This window comes from Capra hircus, chromosome 1, assembly GCF_001704415.2.
Source record: "Capra hircus breed San Clemente chromosome 1, ASM170441v1, whole genome shotgun sequence".
NCBI lineage: Eukaryota > Metazoa > Chordata > Mammalia > Artiodactyla > Bovidae > Capra > Capra hircus.
In genome coordinates this window covers 116497974-116520175 of record NC_030808.1, presented here as the reverse complement: position 1 = coordinate 116520175, position 22202 = coordinate 116497974, and the positions used below count along the sequence as shown (strand labels likewise).

The 22202-nt window shown below is 39.7% G+C and overlaps 2 protein-coding genes across 2 annotated transcripts in view; one reads left to right on the top strand and one right to left on the bottom strand.

Annotated features, from left to right (window-relative positions):
• The window catches only part of MED12L (mediator complex subunit 12 like), a 360401-nt gene that overhangs the window by 105954 nt on the left and 232245 nt on the right, over positions 1–22202 (top strand). The window contains exons 12-15 of the mRNA XM_018049036.1: positions 429–560; positions 4035–4161; positions 6632–6846; positions 9109–9285. Of these exons, the coding sequence (XP_017904525.1) occupies positions 429–560; positions 4035–4161; positions 6632–6846; positions 9109–9285 (651 nt within the window). The remainder of the gene's footprint in view (positions 1–428; positions 561–4034; positions 4162–6631; positions 6847–9108; positions 9286–22202) is intronic.
• On the bottom strand, positions 13234–19643 carry GPR171 (G protein-coupled receptor 171). The gene is made up of 2 exons (XM_005675437.3): positions 19525–19643; positions 13234–14495 (listed from the first exon to the last, which is right to left on the bottom strand). The coding sequence occupies exon 2, from the start codon at positions 14434–14436 to the stop codon at positions 13477–13479; it is 960 nt and encodes a 319-aa protein (XP_005675494.1). The 5' UTR covers positions 14437–14495; positions 19525–19643; the 3' UTR covers positions 13234–13476.

Sequence of the window (22202 nt, the reverse complement as noted above, 5' to 3'; positions counted from 1 at the left end):
TTTTATTTATTTTAGTCGGAGGCTAATTACTTTACAATATTGTAGTGGTTTTTGCCATACATTGATATGAATCACGGGTTTACATGTGTTCATGATACTCAGTAGTCGATGTCCCTTTCTGCTTCCTTTGAATTCTGGATGCTTGACGGGGCTGGGTTATGACCTGTGCAAGTGAAGGCATATACAAGGAAACTCTAATTCTCTTGGAATTATCACAGACTCAGCTGTTCTAAGTGATTTCCGTCCTTGTGACTAAAGTTTTACTCTTTATACCTCAATTGAAATAGATCTGGGAACACTTTCTGAAATGACTGTACTAAGAAGAAAGCTTCAACAGTTTAAATTTTCTGCTGCCTGCATCCTAACTCGCATTCATCAGGTGAATGTTTCGTGTGACATGGCTGGTACCCATTTCTCTTGGTCCTTAGGTTGCCCCCAACGATGAAGCTGTGGTGACGCTGCTGTGTGAATGGGCTGTGAGCTGTAAACGGTCAGGCAAGCACAGGGCGATGGCTGTGGCAAAACTCCTGGAGAAGAGACAAGCGGAAATCGAGGCAGAGGTAGACTTGACTTTCTTTCTGCTTGTTGTTAACAATACTGCTTTGAATGGGATTCTGTTTCTTACTTTCATTGTGCTGTTTTTTCTTTTCATTTTAAAAGAAAAAGGAAGAATGTACAAATTCACATAAGGACTTCATAGCATGACCCCTCGAAGTTGATGAAGCCCGTAATTTATATTCTGGACTAATTTAAAAATCAAACTTTAAAATCTGACTTAGAATGGAAATCTCCCTCTGTGAGGTTAAGATGTGCACACATACATATATGTCTGTACGTTTGGTGTGATATACCTTTTATGTATATGTGCACCCGTGTGTTTAATGAATATAGATATACTTTCTTGAGGCCATTGTGACTGTGAGATTACAGACGCCGATTTGTGTTCATTTTTGAGACTGTGTTCTGGCCCCAGAGAGAGCAGTTAAAGCCTCTGGAGTCGACTGGAAAGGAACCAACAAAGCTAACGTCGTCAGCATAGCTTTGTTGAAGGAGAGCATCAAAATGAGGCTTCCTTTCTTCCTTTCTAGGGGTGGAGAAGGTGTGTGCGTGTTCTGACCAGGCTGTCACTTCTCACCTGGATAACTGTGGGGTCTCCTGCCCCCTGTCTCTGTCTCTTCCCCCTCCCTCCTTACCACCCTCCACACAGCCTCCAGAGCTGACTTTTCACCATGGAAATGGATCATATTGTCCTCTTCCTAAAACACCTGCTGGCTCCTTCTCAAGACCGACAGAGCCTCACCTGAGCCGCCCACCTGCCCTTCCCACCTCGTCCCCTGCTCCCGTAGATCACTCACAGCTCCGGCCGCCCTGGTCTTCCTGTCCATTCCACGCTCACGTTCCTCTTGGGGCCTTTGCTCTTGTTGTTGCCTCTGAGTGGCACGTTCTGTTCCCCCTTTTCATGGCTGTTGCCGTTTCAGGAGGCGTCACTTCCTTGTCTAGCATTCCTGGCTCAACATGTGGCACCTGCTCAGGAGACTCCCTCACCACCTCATCTGTGCTTCGGCCTGTCTTTCTCAGGCCATTCTGGTTTACTTTTCCCTATCGCCTCTATTTTAATGCCTGTGAGTGTAAGCTTGACAACAGGGGCTTTGCTCACTCCGTTCAGTATTGCACTACTGATGATACACCTGCTTCTCATGACAGTATTAACAAAAATGAAATAGGAAGAATATTTTCATAGACATCTTTTGTTGGGAAAGCACCTTTCACCAAATACAGAGGGTCATGTTGTTGAAATTGGTGCTTAAAGATATTGATGCTAAGGTGTAAACCACATAGCCCCTTTTTATAAGGGCCAAATTAAGAAAAGCATTTCATTGCTTTTTTCCTACATATTTATGAATGGACTATATTCTAAAGAGAAGTGCAGTGGTTCAACTTTAGTTAACTAAAGGTGATTCCTCAAATTTCATTGCTCCTACTGGATACTTTTTGTTGTGTCTTCCCTTCCCTCTTTGTGTGTCCCAGAAGACACACACACACACAGTCAGAAGAGGTTCACACATAGATGACTATAATTTTAATAGATTTGAATGTATCCATCTCTAAAAATGTATTCTTTTAGAGATGTTTAAGATAATTGATTTCTACTAAACACCATATTCAAAATTTGACTCTTATAAAGGGGATGGATTGAAGAAATCGCATCTAATATAATAGTGTTTTAATGCTAAAATGGATAATGAAAATGGGAAGAAACAAAGGGATAGCAAAAAGAACAGAAAATGAGGTTCTGATTGCTTTTAAATTGTTCCTTTGCTGGTCTTCTAGTTCTGGCCATAAGAATGTAGAAGTTAAACAGCTTCTCTAGATATGTTTCCTGAACTGTGGAGATTCCAGGAGGTTCTGAGAGAGCTAATTGGTGAAGTGTGACGAGGGAAAGAATCTTGTTAGAGGGACATTTGACCCATTACTTCCTAACATACTCGTAAATTCACCACCTGACAAAAGCAAACACAGAACAATCAAACTCAATACATACCCAGTGCAGTTCATGAGAAATGCTGGGCTGGAGGAAGTGCAAGCTGGAATCAAGATTGCTGGGAGAAATGTCATGAGAAATGCTGGACTGGAGGAAGCGCAAGCTGGAATCAAGATTGCCGGGAGAAATGTCATGAGAAATGCTGGGCTGGAGGAAGTGCAAGCTGGAATCAAGATTGCCGGGAGAAATGTCAATAACCTCAGATATGCAGATGACACCACCCTTATGGCAGAAAGTGAAGAGGAACTAAAAAGCCTCTTAATGAAAGTGAAAGAGGAGAGTGAAAAAGTTGGCTTAAAGCTCAACATTCAGAAAACGAAGATCCTGGCATCTGGTCCCATCACTTCATGGGAAATAGATGGGGAAACAGTGTCAGATTTTATTTTTTGGGGCTCAGAAATCACTGCAGATGGTAGTTGCAGCCATGAAATTGAAAGACGATTACTCCTTGGAAGGAAAGTTATGACCAACCTAGATAGCATATTAAAAAGCAGAGACATTACTTTGCCAACAAAGGTCTGTCTAGTCAAGGCTGTGGTTTTTCCTGTGGTCATGTATGGATATGAAATTTGGACTGTGAAGAAAGCTGAGCGCCAAAGAATTGATGCTTTTGAAGTGTGGTGTTGGAGAAGACTCCTGAGAGTCCCTTGGACTGCAAAGGAGATCCAACCAGTCCATTCTGAAGGAGATCAGCCCTCGGTGTTCTTTGGAAGGACTGATGCTGAAGCTGAAACTCCAATAATTTGGCCACCTCATGCGAAGAGTTGAATCACTGGAAAAGACTGATGCTGGGAGGGATTGGGGGCTGGAGGAGAAGGGGATGACAGAGGATGAGATGGCTGGATGGCATCACCGACTTGATGGACATGAGTTTGGGTGAACTCTGGGAGTTGGTGATGGACAGGGAGGCCTGGCGTGCTGCAGTTCATGGGGTTGCAAAGAGTCGGACATGATTGAGTAACTGAACTGAATAAGTAGTTTATTGTATTGTACTGTATTATGCATTCAGTGGTTATTTATACCATGCTGTGTAGCATTTATAATCACACGAATAATGTTTTTCACAGGAGTTCTTTGAAATTGTTTGAGTTATTTTGGGGCAGTTGCTTCCCTGATTGTTCAGTTGGTAAAGAATCTGCCTACAATGCAGGAGACCTGGGTTCGATCCCTGGGTTGGAACGATCCCCTGGAGAAGGGAAAGGTTACCCATTCTAGTATTCTGGCCTGGAGAATTCCGTGGAATGTATAGTCCATGGATGAGGTGTCAAAGAGTTGGATACGACTGAGCGACTTATCACTTTCTTTCACTTTCTCTTAACTTTCAGAAATTATATTCCTTTATGATGCATGGTCCTCAAATAAGTATAGAGATCTCAATTTGCATGTTTTATCCAAGAATGTAAATGTTAATGAAAAACCAACACATTTCTTGACCCATTGTGACTGTACTTGTCTTTAATAATTAACTTTGCTTGATTGTTTTTAATCTCAGAGATGTGGTGAATCAGAAGTCTTAGATGAGAAGGAGTCCATTTCCTCAGCCTCCCTCGCTGGATCTAGTTTACCTGTTTTCCAGAATGTTCTTCTAAGGTTTTTAGATACACAGGCCCCCTCGTTGTGTAAGTAAAGATCTTTGCTTCTAGATCTTAAACAAGGGAATTGACCTTTTTTTTTGGGAACTGATCTTTTTTCTTCCTCATCTGTAATCTTATCAATGTAATTTACACTGAATATGCTGCATATTTTACTGAACAAAATTTTGGGGCAGTTATCAGTGGATACTTTTATGACAGTCTTCAAAGACTTGAACATTTCTGGAGTTTTAGTAGTTAAAACAATAGGTCAGTTTGTTCTCTTGTATTTGATGGATTAATTTTCCCTTTCTAGATCTTTCTTATCAGAAGAGCAGCATTAAGGTCCTGTGACGCTCACGACAGTTATTGTGATGATGAACGTCTCTTCTTTCCCTGTTTCCTAAGTTTCTGATTTTCTAACTTCCAATGTTAAAAGGGGGCAAAGGTAGAACAAAGGTACCTTAGAAGCAGGTTTCTGATACAAGGAAATGATTTGTGAAGATGGTCGACGGCTTGTCTATGCTCTCTTAGTTGTTCGTGTTCTATCATGTTCTTTTTGTGTCTTAATTATTCCACTGCTGGTGGGGAGTAGGGTGGGGATGGGGAATAAACAACCGCCAAGTGGGTTTATACTGTGGGTGGAAACTTGAAAAAAAATAATTTGTGTAAGCTCAGTTGGCTTAATCTTATTTTGAGGTTTTTATTTGATGAAGCACAGCAGGGAGTATCTTATCTTCAGTTCAGTCGGTCAGTCGTGTCCGACTTTTTGTGACCCCAGGAATTGTAGCACGCCAGGCCTCCCTGTCCATCACCAACTCCCGGAGTCCGCCCAAACCCATGTCCATTGTGTCGGTGATGCCATCCAGCCATCTCATCCTCTGCTGTCCCCTTCTTCTCCTGCCCTCAATCTTTCCTGATACTTTCAGTATCAGGGTCTTTTCAAATGAGCCAGCTCTTCGCATCAGGTGGCCAAAGTATTGGAGTTTCAGCTTCAACATCAGTCCTTCCAATGAACACCCAGGACTGATCTCCTTTAGGCTGGACTGGTTGGATCTCCTTGCAGTCCAAGGGACTCACAAGAGTCTTCTCCAACACCACAGTTCAAAAGCATCAATTCTTTGGCACTCAGCTTTCTTCATAGTCCAACCGTCACATCCATACATGACTATAGATGATGGTGGACCAACAGAAAAATGGCAAAAAGTGACAGGAAAGGGAGAAAAAGTGTGGGAGGCAGAACAGGAAAGTATCTATGGAGGAGAGAGAGATGAAGCAGCAAGAAATAGTGCTGCTTTGACTCCTCTGAGGAGGACCTCATTTTCAGTTGAGTGACGCCTGGGCTGAGGGTTTTTTAGGTTCTTGGTGGCTATCCTAGGGTAAAGGAGAACAAGAACCTTAGCCAAACTGGTGATTGGAACGGAGGAAGCGCTGAAGCCTGGAGAAAGACAGGAGAGATTCTGGAGAGGAGAAACCGTGTTGTCGGGAATGGCAGTTAGCAGTCGGATGTACCTTGTGTCCTCTGGGAGACAGACACTTGGTCTTTGCTCCCCTCATCCCATCCCCATTCCTGTTGTTGCTTTGGGAAAAAGTTCTTCCTCCTGTGCCTGAGTTGCTCTGGATCCTGTTTATTGCTTTGTCAGGGAACGCTCTTCTGCTTCTCTGAAGAGTTTTCTCTTGCCATAGAGTTTGGAGGTGAGCAAGAACAGACATACAGGCGTAAGATTTTAGGGCTCTGAGTTTAGTGTTCCCTCCATCTGTCGTCTTTCTCAGTGTTTGAGTGTGATGGCACCAGGGCCTGAGCTTTGTAGGTTAGTCTTAGTAGTTTAATCATTTTTAACCTTATCTCAAAGGTTTGAGAGATACAAAGTTTGAGAGTGTAGTTGCAATATTAAAAGTCATAAGTTAAATAGCTTACTTATGAATTTTGAAAGATGGCAGAGCTTCATCTTGGGGCCCTTTTTATTGTATCGTTCCTTTTCCTTTTCAGTGGATTCTACTCACTAGCTTTTTTCAGATACCATCTGAATTATGGTTCTGTTGTGACGTCTCCTTTGAAAAAGTGCTCCATTCCCACCCCACCACCCCCCTTCCCCCGAGTATACAGATGCTCAAAATAGAACAGACAGATATGAATCATGAATCATAACAGTTATAAAAGTAGAATGCGAGGAGAGTAATCTCGCCTTGCCTTTTTTTTCTTCTTACCTGAAATTTTGTGTGTTTACACAGTCACTTAAATGGTCATTCATTTGCCAGGGTCCACTGCCTTTAATTTTGAGACAGTGCCTTGAACACTGGATGCTGTTTTGCAGGTATAGTGGGGACAGAACTGGTGTACTGGTTCTGCAATGGAAGCTAGACCTCCGTAGCGAATTTTCCAATAAATCCTTTATTAAAAATAAAGAGAGAATAGGAAAAATAGTGAAAAATTTAAGCCTGAGTGCTTGTCTTTGTTCTTTTTCTCCTCTCCTCAGTCAGGGAAACTGAACTCTTGATGGCCTTTGTCTCCTCACAGCGGATCCAAACAGTGAATGCGAGAAGGTGGAGTTCGTCAACCTGGTGCTGCTCTTCTGCGAGTTCATCCGGCACGACGTCTTCTCCCACGACGCCTACATGTGCACCCTCATCTCTCGGGGAGACCTGTCTGTCACCGCCTCCACGCGACCGCGGTCGCCAGCAGGAGAGAATACGGACGAGCACTATCCAAAGGACCACGACATGAAAATGGAGGTACGGTCCTGGGAGGGGCCCCCGCCTTGGACCTGAACTGTGCTGGGAATCACTTTTGGAAAGGTTGCATGCTGGTGGAAGGGTGATGGCTTTTCAGTTGTAGTCTCTTGTTTCAAAGCTCATTTATTGCTGCTTCTCACTGACACAACAAAATTTGGACTATAGTTTATATCTTCTAGAATTTTCTTCTGGGTATGCTAAAACTGAAAAGATTCGACAGGCCATCACATTTTTCACTGAATTGGAATTGTGTGCTTCCAGTTTTATGTATTTCTAATCTCCAGTTTTACTGTAATGTTTAGCCTCAAATTTGGACTTGTTTTGGCCCTGATGTCATGACTGTTTTTATTCTAAATAGCATCTTCCCCCCAATGTCTCATTACTTATATCACTGTTTGATACTTATATTGCTGTTCTAGTCATAACACATTATATTTTCATTTCAATTAATTGCAAATTTAATCTATCTTTCAAACGTAGAATTGCGCTTTTTAGCAAATTACTTTATGCTGTGAGTATGACTTTATCATTTTCTGCCAATTTTCTGATATTTTGGACATTGTTCCAGGTACTTATGGGACTTTTCAAGGCCAAAAACATGAAGTTGGTGATGGGAAATAATAGAAAATTGTTAGAGATTATGATAGTTTCTGAAAAATAAAGCCTCATATTGGTCCTGTGAGAGTTTCAGCATATGCTGTTATGATATTTTACAATAATGGCTATCTTTGTATATTAAAAATGTGCCTTTAGAATTGCACACGTGAATTTATAGTTTATACTCTTAAATATTTTTGAAAATTACTTGTTTAATATGAATACTTTTGTTTCTAAATTTGTCCACAGTAAAAAAGTTAGAGTAAAACATAAAATTACTTTACCTGTTTGTGCTTTTTCTATGTTTCTCTGTCTCTCTCTTTTTTGTTTCCTGTTTTTGGACATCAAGGTATTTTGTATGTTAAATATACTTAGATTTTTCTTACTAAGGCTAGTTGGTGAGCATGTGACTGGGAATAGCCCCAAGAAGGAAATTATGGTCAATTTGGTTTTAATCAGGAAGTTTGTGCAATTTTTTTCTTGAAATAGCATGGAAGTTAAATCTTTTTTATCATGAGGACAAAGAACGTGACTTTGTAAAGCAGTGTGTATCTTAACTTCCTTTTCTTTTATTGAAGAGAAACACACTGAGGGGAAAAGAGACATAAGATGACTTAATGTCACTGTCATGTTTTAGCTTCAGCTTCTTAATGAACTACAAAATTTACAATGTGACTTTCTTTCTCTGGCAATTATCAGGAACAGACTATTATGGCGCATATGGGCATTGACTCAGGAACTACTAATATTTTTGATGAAGTAGACAAGAATGACTTTAAAACTGACTTTGTTTCGGAATTTCCAGTAGGTTCAACCTTCCAATTCTTATTGACCATGAACCCCTCCTCCCCCACCTCTATCGCCCGCTGTCTCCTCCTTCTGCCCCTTGCCTTGTGTATTGGCATGACCCCTGTACTTGTGATGTAAGTGTCTTTCTCTGGAATGAATTCCACCCCAGGCCGCAGTTCATCATCTCTCGCTGCTGTCTCATGTCAGTTCATCCTCAGTTTTCGCTGCATTCCCTCCTCCTGTAAATTAAAACACTCTCATCCTCCTGGTTGACCGTGACTCCTTTGTTTAGAGATCATTATCTCTCAGGAATCCATGAATATCATTTCATCAGGACAGGCCATGTTGATTTGCTGGATGTGTGTTCAGCTTCTAAATAACAGCTTTCCTGGCTCTGGACTTCTTGTACATTCTTCTACTTTATCTCGGCATAATTACAAAGTGTTCTTCCTCATGGATCTCAGTGTGTAACTAACTCTTTATGAAAACACATATTGGTTGGGGTACAGACTAAAACCTTTGTATCTGTCTTTCATGAGCTTTATAAGTGAATCATTTCTTCATATATGTTTTTGTAGGAAGTGTAGCCCTATGAGGAAGACACTTGGTTATCAGTCTGATTTTATCCCTGGCCCTCTGGGAAATGGCCCCGTGCACATTTCTTACCTGTGTGTGTGGTTGCCACCTTCTCATCTTTGGAACAGGGGATGATGCTCCTGATCTGAATATGAAATTTGTGGAAGTTGACACAGTTCATTATTTTGCTAATGGTTAAATAAGGAGAAGATATGGTACGAGTGTCTTGTGTGTTGGAGTTGTGTGCTTTGGTTTCGCGCTTTCATTTACAGTCTCCAACGTTTGTTTTACATGACTTAGATTTTTTCTCCCATGCCTGGAGAGTCCTGTGAGAGTGCCAACCCTTCTCTGGGCAGAAGAATGTCAGTTAATGGTGAGAAGCTGTTGAAGAGAGAAAAACCAAGGGAGTTGATTTTTCCATCTAATTATGACCTCCTCCGACACCTGCAGTATGCAACCCATTTTCCCATACCTCTGGTAAGTCGCTTGTCAGTTGGCAAGCTGATCATTTCATTGTAGGGTCATTGATTATTCAACTGCTTACCTGAGTACTACATATTAAAGAGGTGAGTTTTTTGTATTCACTACCTGCTTTTGTTTGTTATGGTTCTTACCATGTAGCTTATGTGCTCGTGTAGTCTACATTTGTGGTATCATACTACTGACATTTAGCAAAATTTTTCACATTAGTATACTTGTACTAACAGCATCTGAGTCACTGCAAATGATGTTGGTATGTATTTCCCTACTTCGATTTGAAACTCATTTACTAAGTAGCTTTTATCTGCACTGTATTGTGGTAGGTACTTTTGGCATTGTACAGATGAGTAAGAACTTTTGAGCACAGAAAAGATGAAAAAGATAGGGAGACAAATGTCTATAAAATGACAAGCCCCAGAATAAGTGAAATAACTTGAGTAAAAATCCAAGTGTCCACTGAAAAGTGAACCGTTTGACTTTCACAGAGCTCTTCTACTACTCTGAAAGAATAAAGATGGGAGGAGGGGAAAACATCTAGTTGAAAAATTGGCTCATGCTTCATAGAAAAGGTCATATGTGTGATGGACTTGGATTTCCACTTGTTGACTTTAAGAACTGGATGATAGCACATGGGAAATAGTTGCTGGGAAATTTAGTGTTTGAGTCATAACAAGTGATGTGGTTTATTTTGAAGGGAAACAAGAGTAGTTTTCTGCTATATGTTATGAAAATTGGGCCAAAATTTATAACAAAAAAAATTCTTAGGTTCACTATCCTTTTTCGTGGAATTTTATTTTAACTTATTTCAGTGAGTCTTTTTTTTTTAAATAGAAGACTATTATTACTACTGTCTTTTTAAAAAATGTAATTGTGAGGTGCATATTATATTATTTCCTGGACACCTTTGAGGAGCTTTGATCTCTAGGCTAAATAGTTTCTTAAATTTTTTTATTTTTTTGGTTATTTTTGAACATTCTCTGAAATGACTTTCAAAATCACTACACCCATATATTTCGTTTTCTTGTTACAATTAAGAACCCCTTGTTAATTATCCTATGTCTAGGACTATATTGAAAGTAACTAAAATTGTTTCTTTTTCATCACTGGTTGAATATAGCAATATTTTTCATCTGCTACCTGTGGGCATCACTCATTTTCTACATATTGGAACAACTTCACAGTGTATTTAGGGCAGCAGAAACAGTAGCTTGATATTTTAGATAGATAGATATTTAGTTCTTGAAGAATTCATGGGTGAACTATCATGATGTCTGATTTGTTTTAAAATAGTCAAAAAGATTTCATATTGAAGTCTAGAGTTGAGTTAATATTAATGTACTGGTGTTAATGTCCTGGTTTTGATGAATACATCGTGGTACGTAAGGCTTTAGCTCTAGAGCAAACTAGATGAAGAAGATATGGGAACTGTCTGTACTATCTTTTTGCTTTATCTGTAAATTTTAAATTATCCCAAAATGTGTATTTGGAAAAAATAGGGGAAAGGAAGGAAATGTGGCAGAAACTTGAAAATGGTTGAGACTGGTTGAGGGTTCTGCGCTCTTCTCCTGGGTGAGCAGCGCTTTGCAGGGCTCCCTGTGTGTGTGGGTGTGAGAGCAGGGGCTGCGTGAGCGTGCGCTTCTTTCCTCTGTGATTGTGAATTCATGTGATCTGTGGTGACACGGCTGTTCCCAGCACTTAAATTCTCAAGACTGTCCTCTTCTTTAGAGGAAAGAGCGTGAATGATTCCCAGGGACCAAGTCTCCTGATGGATTATGACAGAATTCAGCTGCGATGCGAAATCATAAAAGAGCTGCTAGAAATTTGACATTAGAGGGTAGAATTTTTTAATAGCCTTCTATTACCAGTTGTCTAGAAGTGCCTTTACTGTGAGTGTAATTGAGACTAAACCATCAGAAAAGGGGAAATAAAAGCGTATACTAGTAAAACTGTGCCATTGTGGATGCTGTAGTGAGTCTGACTCGCCTAGTATGCACATGAGAATACAAGAATATGATTTTAAAATAAAAAGTTTGTTTTTTATCGCCCCCGCCCCCACTTTGTCTCTAAAATGTGGCTCTAGTGAGTGATGGCCAAGGAGAGAAGACTAAAAGGCACCTTGACTAAAAGATTCAGAAAAGTAAGCTAGTTTCATATATGCTCTTGTATGAATGATGTCTTCATGTGCTCATCAGTAAGACTGTGCTCTCAGTGGGCCACCAAGCCCAGGTCCTAGTGTCCAGGCATTCAGCCAGCCTCTGCCACAGATCATTTAGGGTCATTTAGACCCTATCTGTGTCAGACATGTGATACCGACAGGGCTTCCTGTCCTTACCACTAGCCCGCTGGGGCTGGTGCAGTGCCTGCCATGTTAGAGGTGTCTTGGGCACTTTTTTGGGTGCCTTTTCTCATGTACTGTTCTCCTTAGACTATACATCCTCAGACAATGTGTAGTAAAGCTATGGGCAGGAGTTGTCCAAGGTTCAGCTGTCAGAAAATAGTTCGAGGCACAGAGCTAAAAAATGAGTCTGGAATTCAAACTTGTTACTTTTCAGGAACACCATTTCTTTTCCCTTCCTTCCTTCCTTTTCTTCCCTCTTTCCTTATTTTTCTTTCTGTCTTTCTCTCTCCCTTTATTCCCTCCTACCGTCCCTCCTATCCTTTGAGATCATTTATTTATTTATTTTAGTTCTCTTTATTTTATTTATTATTATTATTTTTTTACTGTACAGTATTGGGTTTGCCACACATCAACATGAATCGGCCACAGGTGTACATGTGTTCCCAGTCCCAAACCCCCTGAGATCATTTATTTTTATTGAGGTAGTGTTGATTTATAACATTAGAGATGTTTCACGTGTAAACATTTTGTTTCTACTGCAGTATCCCCCGCAGCGTGCTCCCCACCCAAAACTTAGTTTCCCTTTGTCACCAAACAGCTGATCCCCGTTACCCATGTCATCCTCCTCCTCTGGTGACCACTACTCTGTTCTCTGTGTCTGTGTGTTTGTTTTTGCTCAAACAACACCATTTCTTAATAATTGCATTACTGATTGTTTTGATGTGGGCTTTTATAATGAAAACAAAAGCAATACAAAGTCTTATATATGCTTATCTTGACTTTTTAGTCTTCCTCCCGTAAGTAAGTCTTCATTTAATACCGTCTACTGAATCCTTTCTGCTTTACTCGCATTTGAGAGGATTGGATCCGTGTGACTCTGAGAGTGGAGCCATGCACACATTGCATGGCTGGGCCCCCCATGGGGTCAAACTCAACTTTAGGACCTGGGGGCACACTTCAGCTAAGCTCATGCTGCTTTTCTTTCTAAGAAGTCATTGAAATGTGGAGCCGACGTGTCTATTTCAAGGCTATTTGACTGGTGCTAGTTTTCCATACCTTTGATGTGAGTTCCAAAACAGTAGTTTTAGCAGTTAGTATAACTTAACAACCCCCCCACTTGAAAATGTTATGGGGTATGTTCTTTACTGCTACAAATAAATATAAGAAATGACTGAATTTGTCATTACTAACAGTAGAAAAATCGTTATTTATAACCTATAGGTAGAATATAAGGTACGTTCAAAAACCATGCTTTTCCGAGCCTTTTTATAAGTAAAAAATTGTAAGCTATTGTGGTAGGACACACTTAGATGTTAAAAATTGGAGCATTGAGCCAAAAAGTTACTGTTTTTAAGTGATGGATAAAAATCAATCAGGCTCAGGTGGTTTCAGGTAAGAAATCACCCCCCGCCCCCCGCTTTTTTTAAAAAGTGATCTAAAGGGCTTTAAAGTGTGTTGCTGAAGGGCTTTCTGGCAACTCACATAGAGAGTATTTTGCGTATTTCTATCAGAAGTCAGCTCCAGGCCTTTAAATGAATACCTAATGAATATTTCAGACTCTGTGTCATAGAACTCATTTAGGTTTTAAGGATATTGCAGGGTTTATATTGGTTCAACAAGACTTTTTAGTTTTTTGTTTTTTTTGTACAAACATTTGTATTAAGGAGCATCAACGACCACAAGAGTACAGTTGGGCTTGTATTCAGAAACAGTTTCTCAGTAAACCAAGCCGCATTTTCCCTCTGTCTGTATTTTTACTTACGGAGGCTCTTTTCTCCCTCCTTCCCAGGAGTTTGTACACTTAATTGTCTGGTGAGGCAAGAAGTTATAGCATGAAAAAAATCCTGTATTTATGCATTGTTTTCAGACCTTGATTTTTCTTTTTGCGCCTTGGACTCCTTATGGGAAGCAAATGTCTCAGTGATCTTTAATCGGAAAGCTTTTGAGAGATGATAGTACAGGATTGGATCGAAACACAGATTGGACACAGCCAGGAGCAGTGTGGCCTCTTTTGCCTTGAAAAGTGAAATCCTGGTGGAACAGTCAGATATGACCTCTGTCTGGCTGAGGGTATATGGGATTCGGACAATGTGATAAGGAACAAAACATATGAGGTAGCCTGTAGTCACCAAAAGTATACTGACGAGAGCTCTCTTCACGTTTGGATAATTTTCATTATCTTTGTTTCTGTAGAGTTGTCGAATTACAAGGCAGTTAGATATTAAGATGATGGCTGAGAAATTGAAGAATATTGCTATACTTATGAAATTTGTCAGCAAATGCCAGTTTCTTCCAAACTCATTTTTGAATTCCATGCAGCCCACGTTGGGCTTTTCCTTGATGTCTTTGATGGGAATGATCATGTTTGGCACCATTATAAGAAGGACCATTAGCCACACAACAGCCGATATCATTTTAGCAAACCCAGGTTCTTGTATTCGATAAATCTTGGAGGTGTATGTCAACTGAAGACAGCGATCAATGCTAACGAATGCTAAGAAGATTATAGATAAGTACATATTGATGTAGATGAGGCAGGCTGTCACTTGGCAGTGGAATATCCTCAGCTTCCAGGGTGCGACACCCAAGTCAACAGTGATTTTCACTGGTAATGCCAGAGTAAGCAGGAAATCAGCTGTAAGCAAATTAATTAAGTATATGCTCACACACCTGTGATTTGTGTTTCTCTGTATGAAAGCCCAGGTTGCAAAACAACTTCCAATAATTCCGATGAGGAAAACTAAATAAAAGAAATATGTGAATGGCTCTAGGTCTCTGTAAACTGGGCAGAAGGTAGAACTGTTGGTCATCTTCAAGGACAGTAGGGATGATTGTCCAGAAAGAACAAAGACAAAAAGCTCCAAAGAATCTGTTAAAAAAAAAAAAAAAAGAGAGGGAAGGGAGGTTAGTAATTCAAATTAGAAATTGTTTTCTTCAAACAATTATATTCCTGAAACCATGGTCTCAATCACTCTGCTTCTTAGAATTTTATTGGTGAAGTTACTTGATGTGTGGATTGGTGAGAACATCTTTGATTACGAGGAAGGAAGCCTGGGGTTTCCATGGTCTGATTTTGTGATATTGGGAAATCCCGTGTAAGTTGTTGCTAGAAAGGATATTTTTGAATTCACACTTTTGCATCCTGATAGCTTGTTTGTAACCAGTTGGGTTGGAAGTTAGTTTGTAGAGGAAATAAGTGAACTGAATTTCTGAGAAATAGAGGAAACAAAAGGTTTGGTTGTGGCTGAGCCTGAATTGCTCTTAGTGAGGCTTCCTGGCTTTTGTTTTCATAGGTTGATAGAACTCTTCATGCTGGAGAAACCTAGGTGGAGAGGGGAGGTGAGAGGGGACAGAAAATTGTACTAAAATCTAAAAGATTTTTATTTAAATAATAGGCCTTTTGTTGTGTAACCTACCAGAACAGTTTTACAATCAGAATTTCGTTTCATTTTTCTTTTTTAACAGAAGTTGTAGGATTAGCATCTGGTCTTTGCCTGATGTTCTGGATTATGATGGTGTAGACCTGTCCTGTCTGGGTTGGGAACCTACAACCACAGATGACCATTAAGCCCTTGAAAAGTGACCAGTCCAAACTGACTTGTGCTGTAAGTGCAAAGTATACACTGGGTCTTAAAAAATATTTACTATGAAATATTATAAAGAGTAGTTACTATTTGCACTATTCTTACAATATTTTACATTAAATCTTTAAAACCCAGTTTGTACTTTGCATTTACAGCACAAGTCAGTTTGAACTGGTCACATTTCAAAAGCTTACGGAGTAAAATTGTGCTATTTTATGCATGTAGTGCCACAGTTAGTAAAATGTGTCAGTAATTTTTATATTGAGCATATATTGAAATGATATTTTTGATACATTAGGTTAACTATATTATTAAAATTAATTTCTCCTGCTTTTGCTTGTTTAAGTGTAGCTGCAAGATAGTTTTAAAATAGCTTTGTGGTTTGCTTTGTATTTCTCTTAAACAGTGCTTGCATAGATGTTTCCTGGTCAGTATTGGCAAGAAGTTTGACCAAGATTGTATTTTAAAGGCTTCTAGGGCAAGAGTCGGAGAAGTCAATGGCACTCCACTCCAGTACTCTGGCCTGGAAAATCCCATGAATGGAGGAGCCTGGTAGGCTGCAGTCCATGGGGTCGCTAAGAGTCGGACACGACTGAGCGACTTCACTTTCACTCTTCACTGTCATGCATTGGAGAAGGAAATGACAACCTACTCCAGTGTTCTTGCCTGGAGAATCCCAGGGATGGGGGAGCCTGGTGGGCTGCCGTCTATGGGGTCGCACAGAGTTGGACACAACTGAAGTGACTTAGCAGGGCAAGGGTATATGATTGTTGGTTACAAAGTTATCAGAAGAGAAGCTCAGTTATATATATATATATAGATAGGTGTATCAAAATATCTAACTTTAGCACTTTAGGGTTTTTTTTTTTCTTCTTTCATTGTGGGTTTCAAGGCAGTCAAGGCTAAGTGTGTAAGTCCTGCCCTTGGAATCATTATGATCATCTCTGATAGTGACAAAGTCTTGTCATGTTCCCTCCAAATCTGGAATATTGGATGATGTATAGCGTAAGTTAAACAAACTGGTCTTCATAAACTCATGCCCTTAGAGCTGTGACACCCTCCTCATGAATATTAAACAATTCCCTTCCTTCGATTTATTGATCAGAAGGTTTTGTGTTTTAGCAAGAAAAAAAATTCATGTGCAGCTTTTAAAAATAGCAACCAGTAACTTTAGGGGCTAAGAAGGCCACTTCTCTGAAACATCCTTTTGAAAACACAAAAACTTTAGAAGCTTTTTAAACTCATTAATTCTCCTAATTATTTAATGATCCATTGGGTACATCTTGGGGTGAAACAATATGTAAGTGGATGGATAAGGCAGATGTATATAAAGCTTTCTAAATTAAAGGGACATTTAAAGAGAGTACATGTTTTTCCTATTTCCCTACTTGAGATAGGACTTCAGAGTCCAGGAGTAACATCATTCTGTACTAAACTCAGTGATAGTCATCAAACACATTCTTTGTATCTGGTACCATGCCAAATACTTTACATGTACTGATTTAACTTTTTATTATTTCTATCATGTAGATGTTGTCTCCCTTACCTTTTTTAAATTGGGGTATGGAGGTACCTTATAAAACTAAAAATAGAGCTACCATATGATCCAGTGAGCCCATATATTGGGTATATACTCTGAGAAAACCATGGTTCAAAAAGACACATGCACCCCAGTGTAGGCTGCAGCACTGTTTACAGTAGCCAGGACCTGGAGCAACCTACATGTCCACTGACAGATGAATGGGTAAAGATGTGGTACATATACACAATGGAATATTACCTGGCTATAAAAAGGAACAAAATTAGGTCATTTGTATCCCTGTTTTATAGATGAGAAAGCTGAGGCACCATGAGGTTGAGTGGCACTTGCGGTTTTATAGCTGGTAAACTGTAGAGCCAGGATTCCCAGCCAGACAGTCTGATCTTAGAAGCCATGTTCAAAACCACTTTGAAACTGTGTCTCAGTAATAATAATAATAATAGTGGTTATTATTGTTGTTTTGAGGAATAACGGTGTATACTTGATTTACAATGTTGTGCTAATTTTAGTTGTACGGCAAACATATATCTACTCTTTTTTAGATTTTTTTTTTTTTTTTAACCTGTGTAAGTCCTTACAGAGTATTGAGTAGGGTTCCCTGTGCTTGCAGTAGGTCCTTATTAGTTATCTATTTTATATACAGTACTCTTGCCTGGAAAATCCCATGGACGGAGGAGCCTGGTAGGCTACAGTACTTGGGGTCTCGAAGAGTCGGACACGTCTGAGCGACTTCACTTTCACTTTTCACTTTCATGCTTTGGAGAAGGAAGTGGCAACTCACTTCAGTGTTCTTGCCTGGAGAATCCCAGGGATGAGGGAGCCTGGTGGGCTGCCGTCTCTGTGGTCGCACAGAGTCGGACACGACTGAAGTGACTTAGCAGCAGCAGTGTGTTTATGTCAATCCCAATCTCCCAGTTTATCCCTCCCCACTTTACCCTTGGTAACCATAAGTTTGTTTTCTACATCTGTGACCCTTTGTGTTTTATGGATAGGTTCATTTGTACCATTATTTTTAGATTCCACATATAAGTGGAATCATATGATACTTGTCTTATTTTTATTACAATATCAAGCCTTCACTAAGTGCTTACTATTGTCAGGAACTATAGTCTAAAAATTTTCATGTAAAAGAGCAGAAATAGAACATTCATTCTTGATTTTTCCCCTAAATACTAATGAATGACATTTAGGCTCTGTGTGTTTTGATTTCATTTTATGATAGATATATTTAAAAAAAATTCTCGGTTCTATCTTTTAAGCCTAAGCCTTCTTTTTTTTTTTCAGAATTCCTGTTTGTAGTCTTTCCATGTCATCTGCACTGTCTTCCGCCCAACTCTGTAGTTTAATTGGTGGGACCCCTGCTGTTCTGGGAGCACTTCCTTCCTTCTTTTGTACTTTTTGTTGTGATAGGATTTGGGGCTCATAGGACTGCCAGGATGCAGGGAACCCTTATTTATAACATTTGGTCCAGTCCCTGGGTTTGAGGACACTGAGGTCTGGCACCTGGGTGTTGGACAGGGTTCCCTGGCTTGTTGGAGCAGACTAGGGTCCCACCTTGTTGATGATTTTCTAGGCTCTCTGCCTTTATCCTTCCCAGCCCCAATCCTGCCTATCCTAAATGCCTAAAGGAAGCCCTTCAGATCTGAAGTCTGTTCTAGGTTTTACTGACATCCTTATGACTTGACTTTTGCTAATAACCATTTATTTATTAACCATTTATTCTGAACATTGTTTTGTTCTCTGGGTCAAAAGCTAGTGTCAGTGTAGATGAACCGCCACCTCCCACCTTTGCTCATTGTTCCTTTACAGAGGTGCTAGGATTTTGGCCTAGGCCCTTGTATTTCAAATGTTACATTATGATCATAACATATAATACATTTCTGTGAGTGTCCCTATTGCTCCTACGGTAAAGTCTCATTTTATAGATGACTATGTGGTAAAGAGAGGATTAGAGAATTAATTAGTTTTGATCAGTTAGCCTACTGTTATCTGGAACTGACCAGCCGAGGGTAATTTATTTAAAAATAATTACAATGTAACTATTCACTCCATAGTGCTTGAGAGTCATGCAGGGCCTCCCAGTTGTTTTTCTTGAACCTCCGGCTAGCTTGCAGTGAAGCCCAAATTTCTCATTTAAAACTTTTGGTCATATCAAAAATTTAACAGTTGTTATATTATACTATAATAGCATTCTGTGTTTTCCATCATGAATTTGAAAACTAAGTGCTCGATGAATATATTTTTTTAAGTAATTATTAGCCTATGGACATCTGAGGTGCCCATGTGTATTCTAGCAAAATCAAGAAGAGATTTCTAGTGTTTCCTTTGTTTGAGAGTGCCCATTGCTTAGGCCCTCATGAGATAACTCATTAGTTGTTCTTTACAGAAGTCACAATGGAATTTTCTAGAAATTACCTATCACAGTGTTTGTAGAGCCCTGTTGTGCCCTGTGGTGAAGAACTACAACATAGCCTTCATCCATCCAGTTTTAAAATCGAGTTACTGACTAGTTAGGCTTTCCCATCAGGAAGTAGTATTCAGTGTTGTGTGAATTAAGCTGTCTTTCTGAAAGGGATGGATGCGGTCTTCAGGTAGAAGAAAATTACAGTGTAGTTCACACTGAGAATCTATTTGGAGTTTAATAATTGGTGCCTTCTTGCACAGCAACCTTATTACATGTTGGCATTTTCAGCTAACATGGTTTAAGCACTGAAAATCATAGATTCCCTGCCATGTAAAGACACTGAATATATTAAGTATTTAGGAAGACATACCTGAAGGTGTATTCTCTGTGCTTCAGCGGGCTTTGCTCCAAGTCTTCAGAGAAACATGAGCTGTTTGGCTAGCTTCAGCGGTAGTAGGCCCGCTGCAGGACTGCCGGCTGCACTAAAAATTTCCTTTCCTTTTTGTGTGGTTTTAAAATGTTGCATATTGACGTAGATGAAATTGTGGTTTGCAGATAGTTTAACTGTATTTTTTTCTTTTAAAAAATTTTACCTTTATGAAAGCCTCCTCAAGAAGTTATTTTCAATTTTGTACAAGGTTTCTTCAACAATTAAGATTTGTTTGTTCTTGTAGAGGAAAGATTTTTATTTATCTGTTGTAATACCTATGTTTTTTTGTAATCACCCAAGCTGTGTTTTTCATCATAACAGTATTAAAGAATGCCAATTTTTGCATCTTGAATGGTGTTATGAGTTAAAGAAACCAGGTGTTTAAGCAGAATTTCTTTAGTATATATACTGACACTTATCAGCTTTCAAAATGATAATTTTAAAAATTGTTGCAATTTTAATACTGCTGTGAGACATCTGCTAACATACAAAAAATATGTGATTTAAGAGAGTCTGATACAGTGTATTTTTTATTTATCTTCATTTTTTGTTCATTTTAGAATAATTTTGAAATATAAGAGGAAAATCATTATGTACAGAGATAATCACGGTTAACATTTTTGCTACATACATTTTCTGGCTTTGTTTTATTTATTTATTTTAATCAATTACTCAAAACTTTTTTTAGCTGCGCCCGGTCTTTGTTGCTGTGTGCAGGCTTTCTGTAGCTGCGGTGAACGGGGAGTATTTTCTGGTTGCCATTCATGGGCTTCTTATTGGGGTGGTTTCTGTTGTGGAGCACTAGCTCTCGGGTGTGCCAGCTTCAGTAGTTGCAGCCTGCGGGCTCAGTAGTTGTGGCACACAGGGTTTCTTAATTATCTTGTGGCATGTGAAAACTTCCTAAACCAAGGATAGAACCCATGTCCCCTGCACTGGCAGGCGGATTCTTAATCACTGGACTACCAGTGGTGATGTCTGACATACACATTCTAACATTTTTCGGAGTATGCTCACATAATCTCACAGAGGATGAAATGATGGGATGGCATCACCGACTCAATGGACATCAGTTTGAGTAGACTCAGGGATATAGCGAAGGACAGAGAAGCCTGGCATGCTGCAGTTCATGGGGCTGCAAAGAGTCGGACACACTTAGTGACTGAACAACAGCATGCCCACATAAAAATGTTACTATGTTGGGCACACTGTTTTATAGTTGGTAATTTTTTTTATTCAAAAATGTATTGGACCTGTTCTTCTAAGTTATGAGAGTAAACCTGCAATGTAGTTTTGTCAATTTGGCCACAACAGCATAATGAATTGAGACAGGTACTTAGTAATTAATAACTTGTATGAAAAGGGACCCTCTGGTGTACATTTAAATTAGATAAATGTTTCTTTGTCCTTTGAGGAAGTAAGTTGTGTGGGCCAAAGGTGATTTGTCAGGGCAAATCGTTGCCTGATCATTTGGGGTGGGGTCTGGTGTTTCTGTTGCTTCATTGACCTGGTAGGTACTTTGGTTTTGTCTCTTTTTCTCCTAGTAATTCTTAGTTTTCTAAATTATAGTCAGAAGCAGCTTTGCTAGGATCTAAAATGCATTCCTTTGGTATTCACTCTTCCAAAGAAAAATCTCTAAAAGACTAAATGAGAACTGTCAAGCTGGAGGGAATTTAAGGTGGATCTAGGGAACTTTTGAAAATAACAGTCTTCCATAAGGACTCTTATGAAGACACTGTACATTGGTTTCAGATACACTGGTGGTCTTTCAAATTCAGGTAGTTACTATCATTTTGCAAAAGAATAATTTTTACATATATTGACTTAGAAATTAGTGGGAAAATGCGCCAATCTTTCTCAAACTTTGTATTTAATTTGGGTTAGGAACTAGTGTTTGGAGAAGGCAATGGCACCCCACTCCAGTACTCTTGCCTGGAAAATCCCATGGACAGAGGAGCCTGGTGGGCTGTAGTCCATGGGGTTGCGAGGAGTCGAACACTGCTGAGCGACTTCACTTTGACTTTTCACTTTCATGCATTGGAGAAGGCAGTGGCAACCCACTCCAGTGTTCTTGCCTGGAGAATCCCAGGGACGGGGGGAGCCTGGTGGGCTGCCGTCTATGGGGTCGCACAGAGTCGGACACGACTGAAGCGACTTAGCAGCAGCAGCAGGAACCAGTGTTAACTTTCATCATAATACGAAATGCTCTCTCTTTTAAGACACTGATATGTGCATCATTACTGGCTAGGACTCACTGAAAAATACACTTGTATTTTGTAGTAGTCAAGTTAAGTGAGCAGTTATGATCAGGGTTTGCACTCACTGGGGGATGGCGAGGGTGAGATGGAAAGAATTTGAGATACAGGTGGCTGCCCAGCTGAGTGGTGACTAGTTTTAAAATATGGTGTGAAGAAACATTGGAATCAAAGGTTTTCGGTAAAGTTTATTTTTCTTTTCTTTAGTTAGACATAGTCATATGAGTACTTTCCTCTTCACTTTGGGGTATAGATAGAATTAAGAAATATATTGAACTGTTTGTGTGTGTATGCACATGTGTGTGTCTGGGTTGCCAAGTATAAAAGAGATGAAGTGCCTTAGTTCTCCATGTTCTCTTTCCTTTT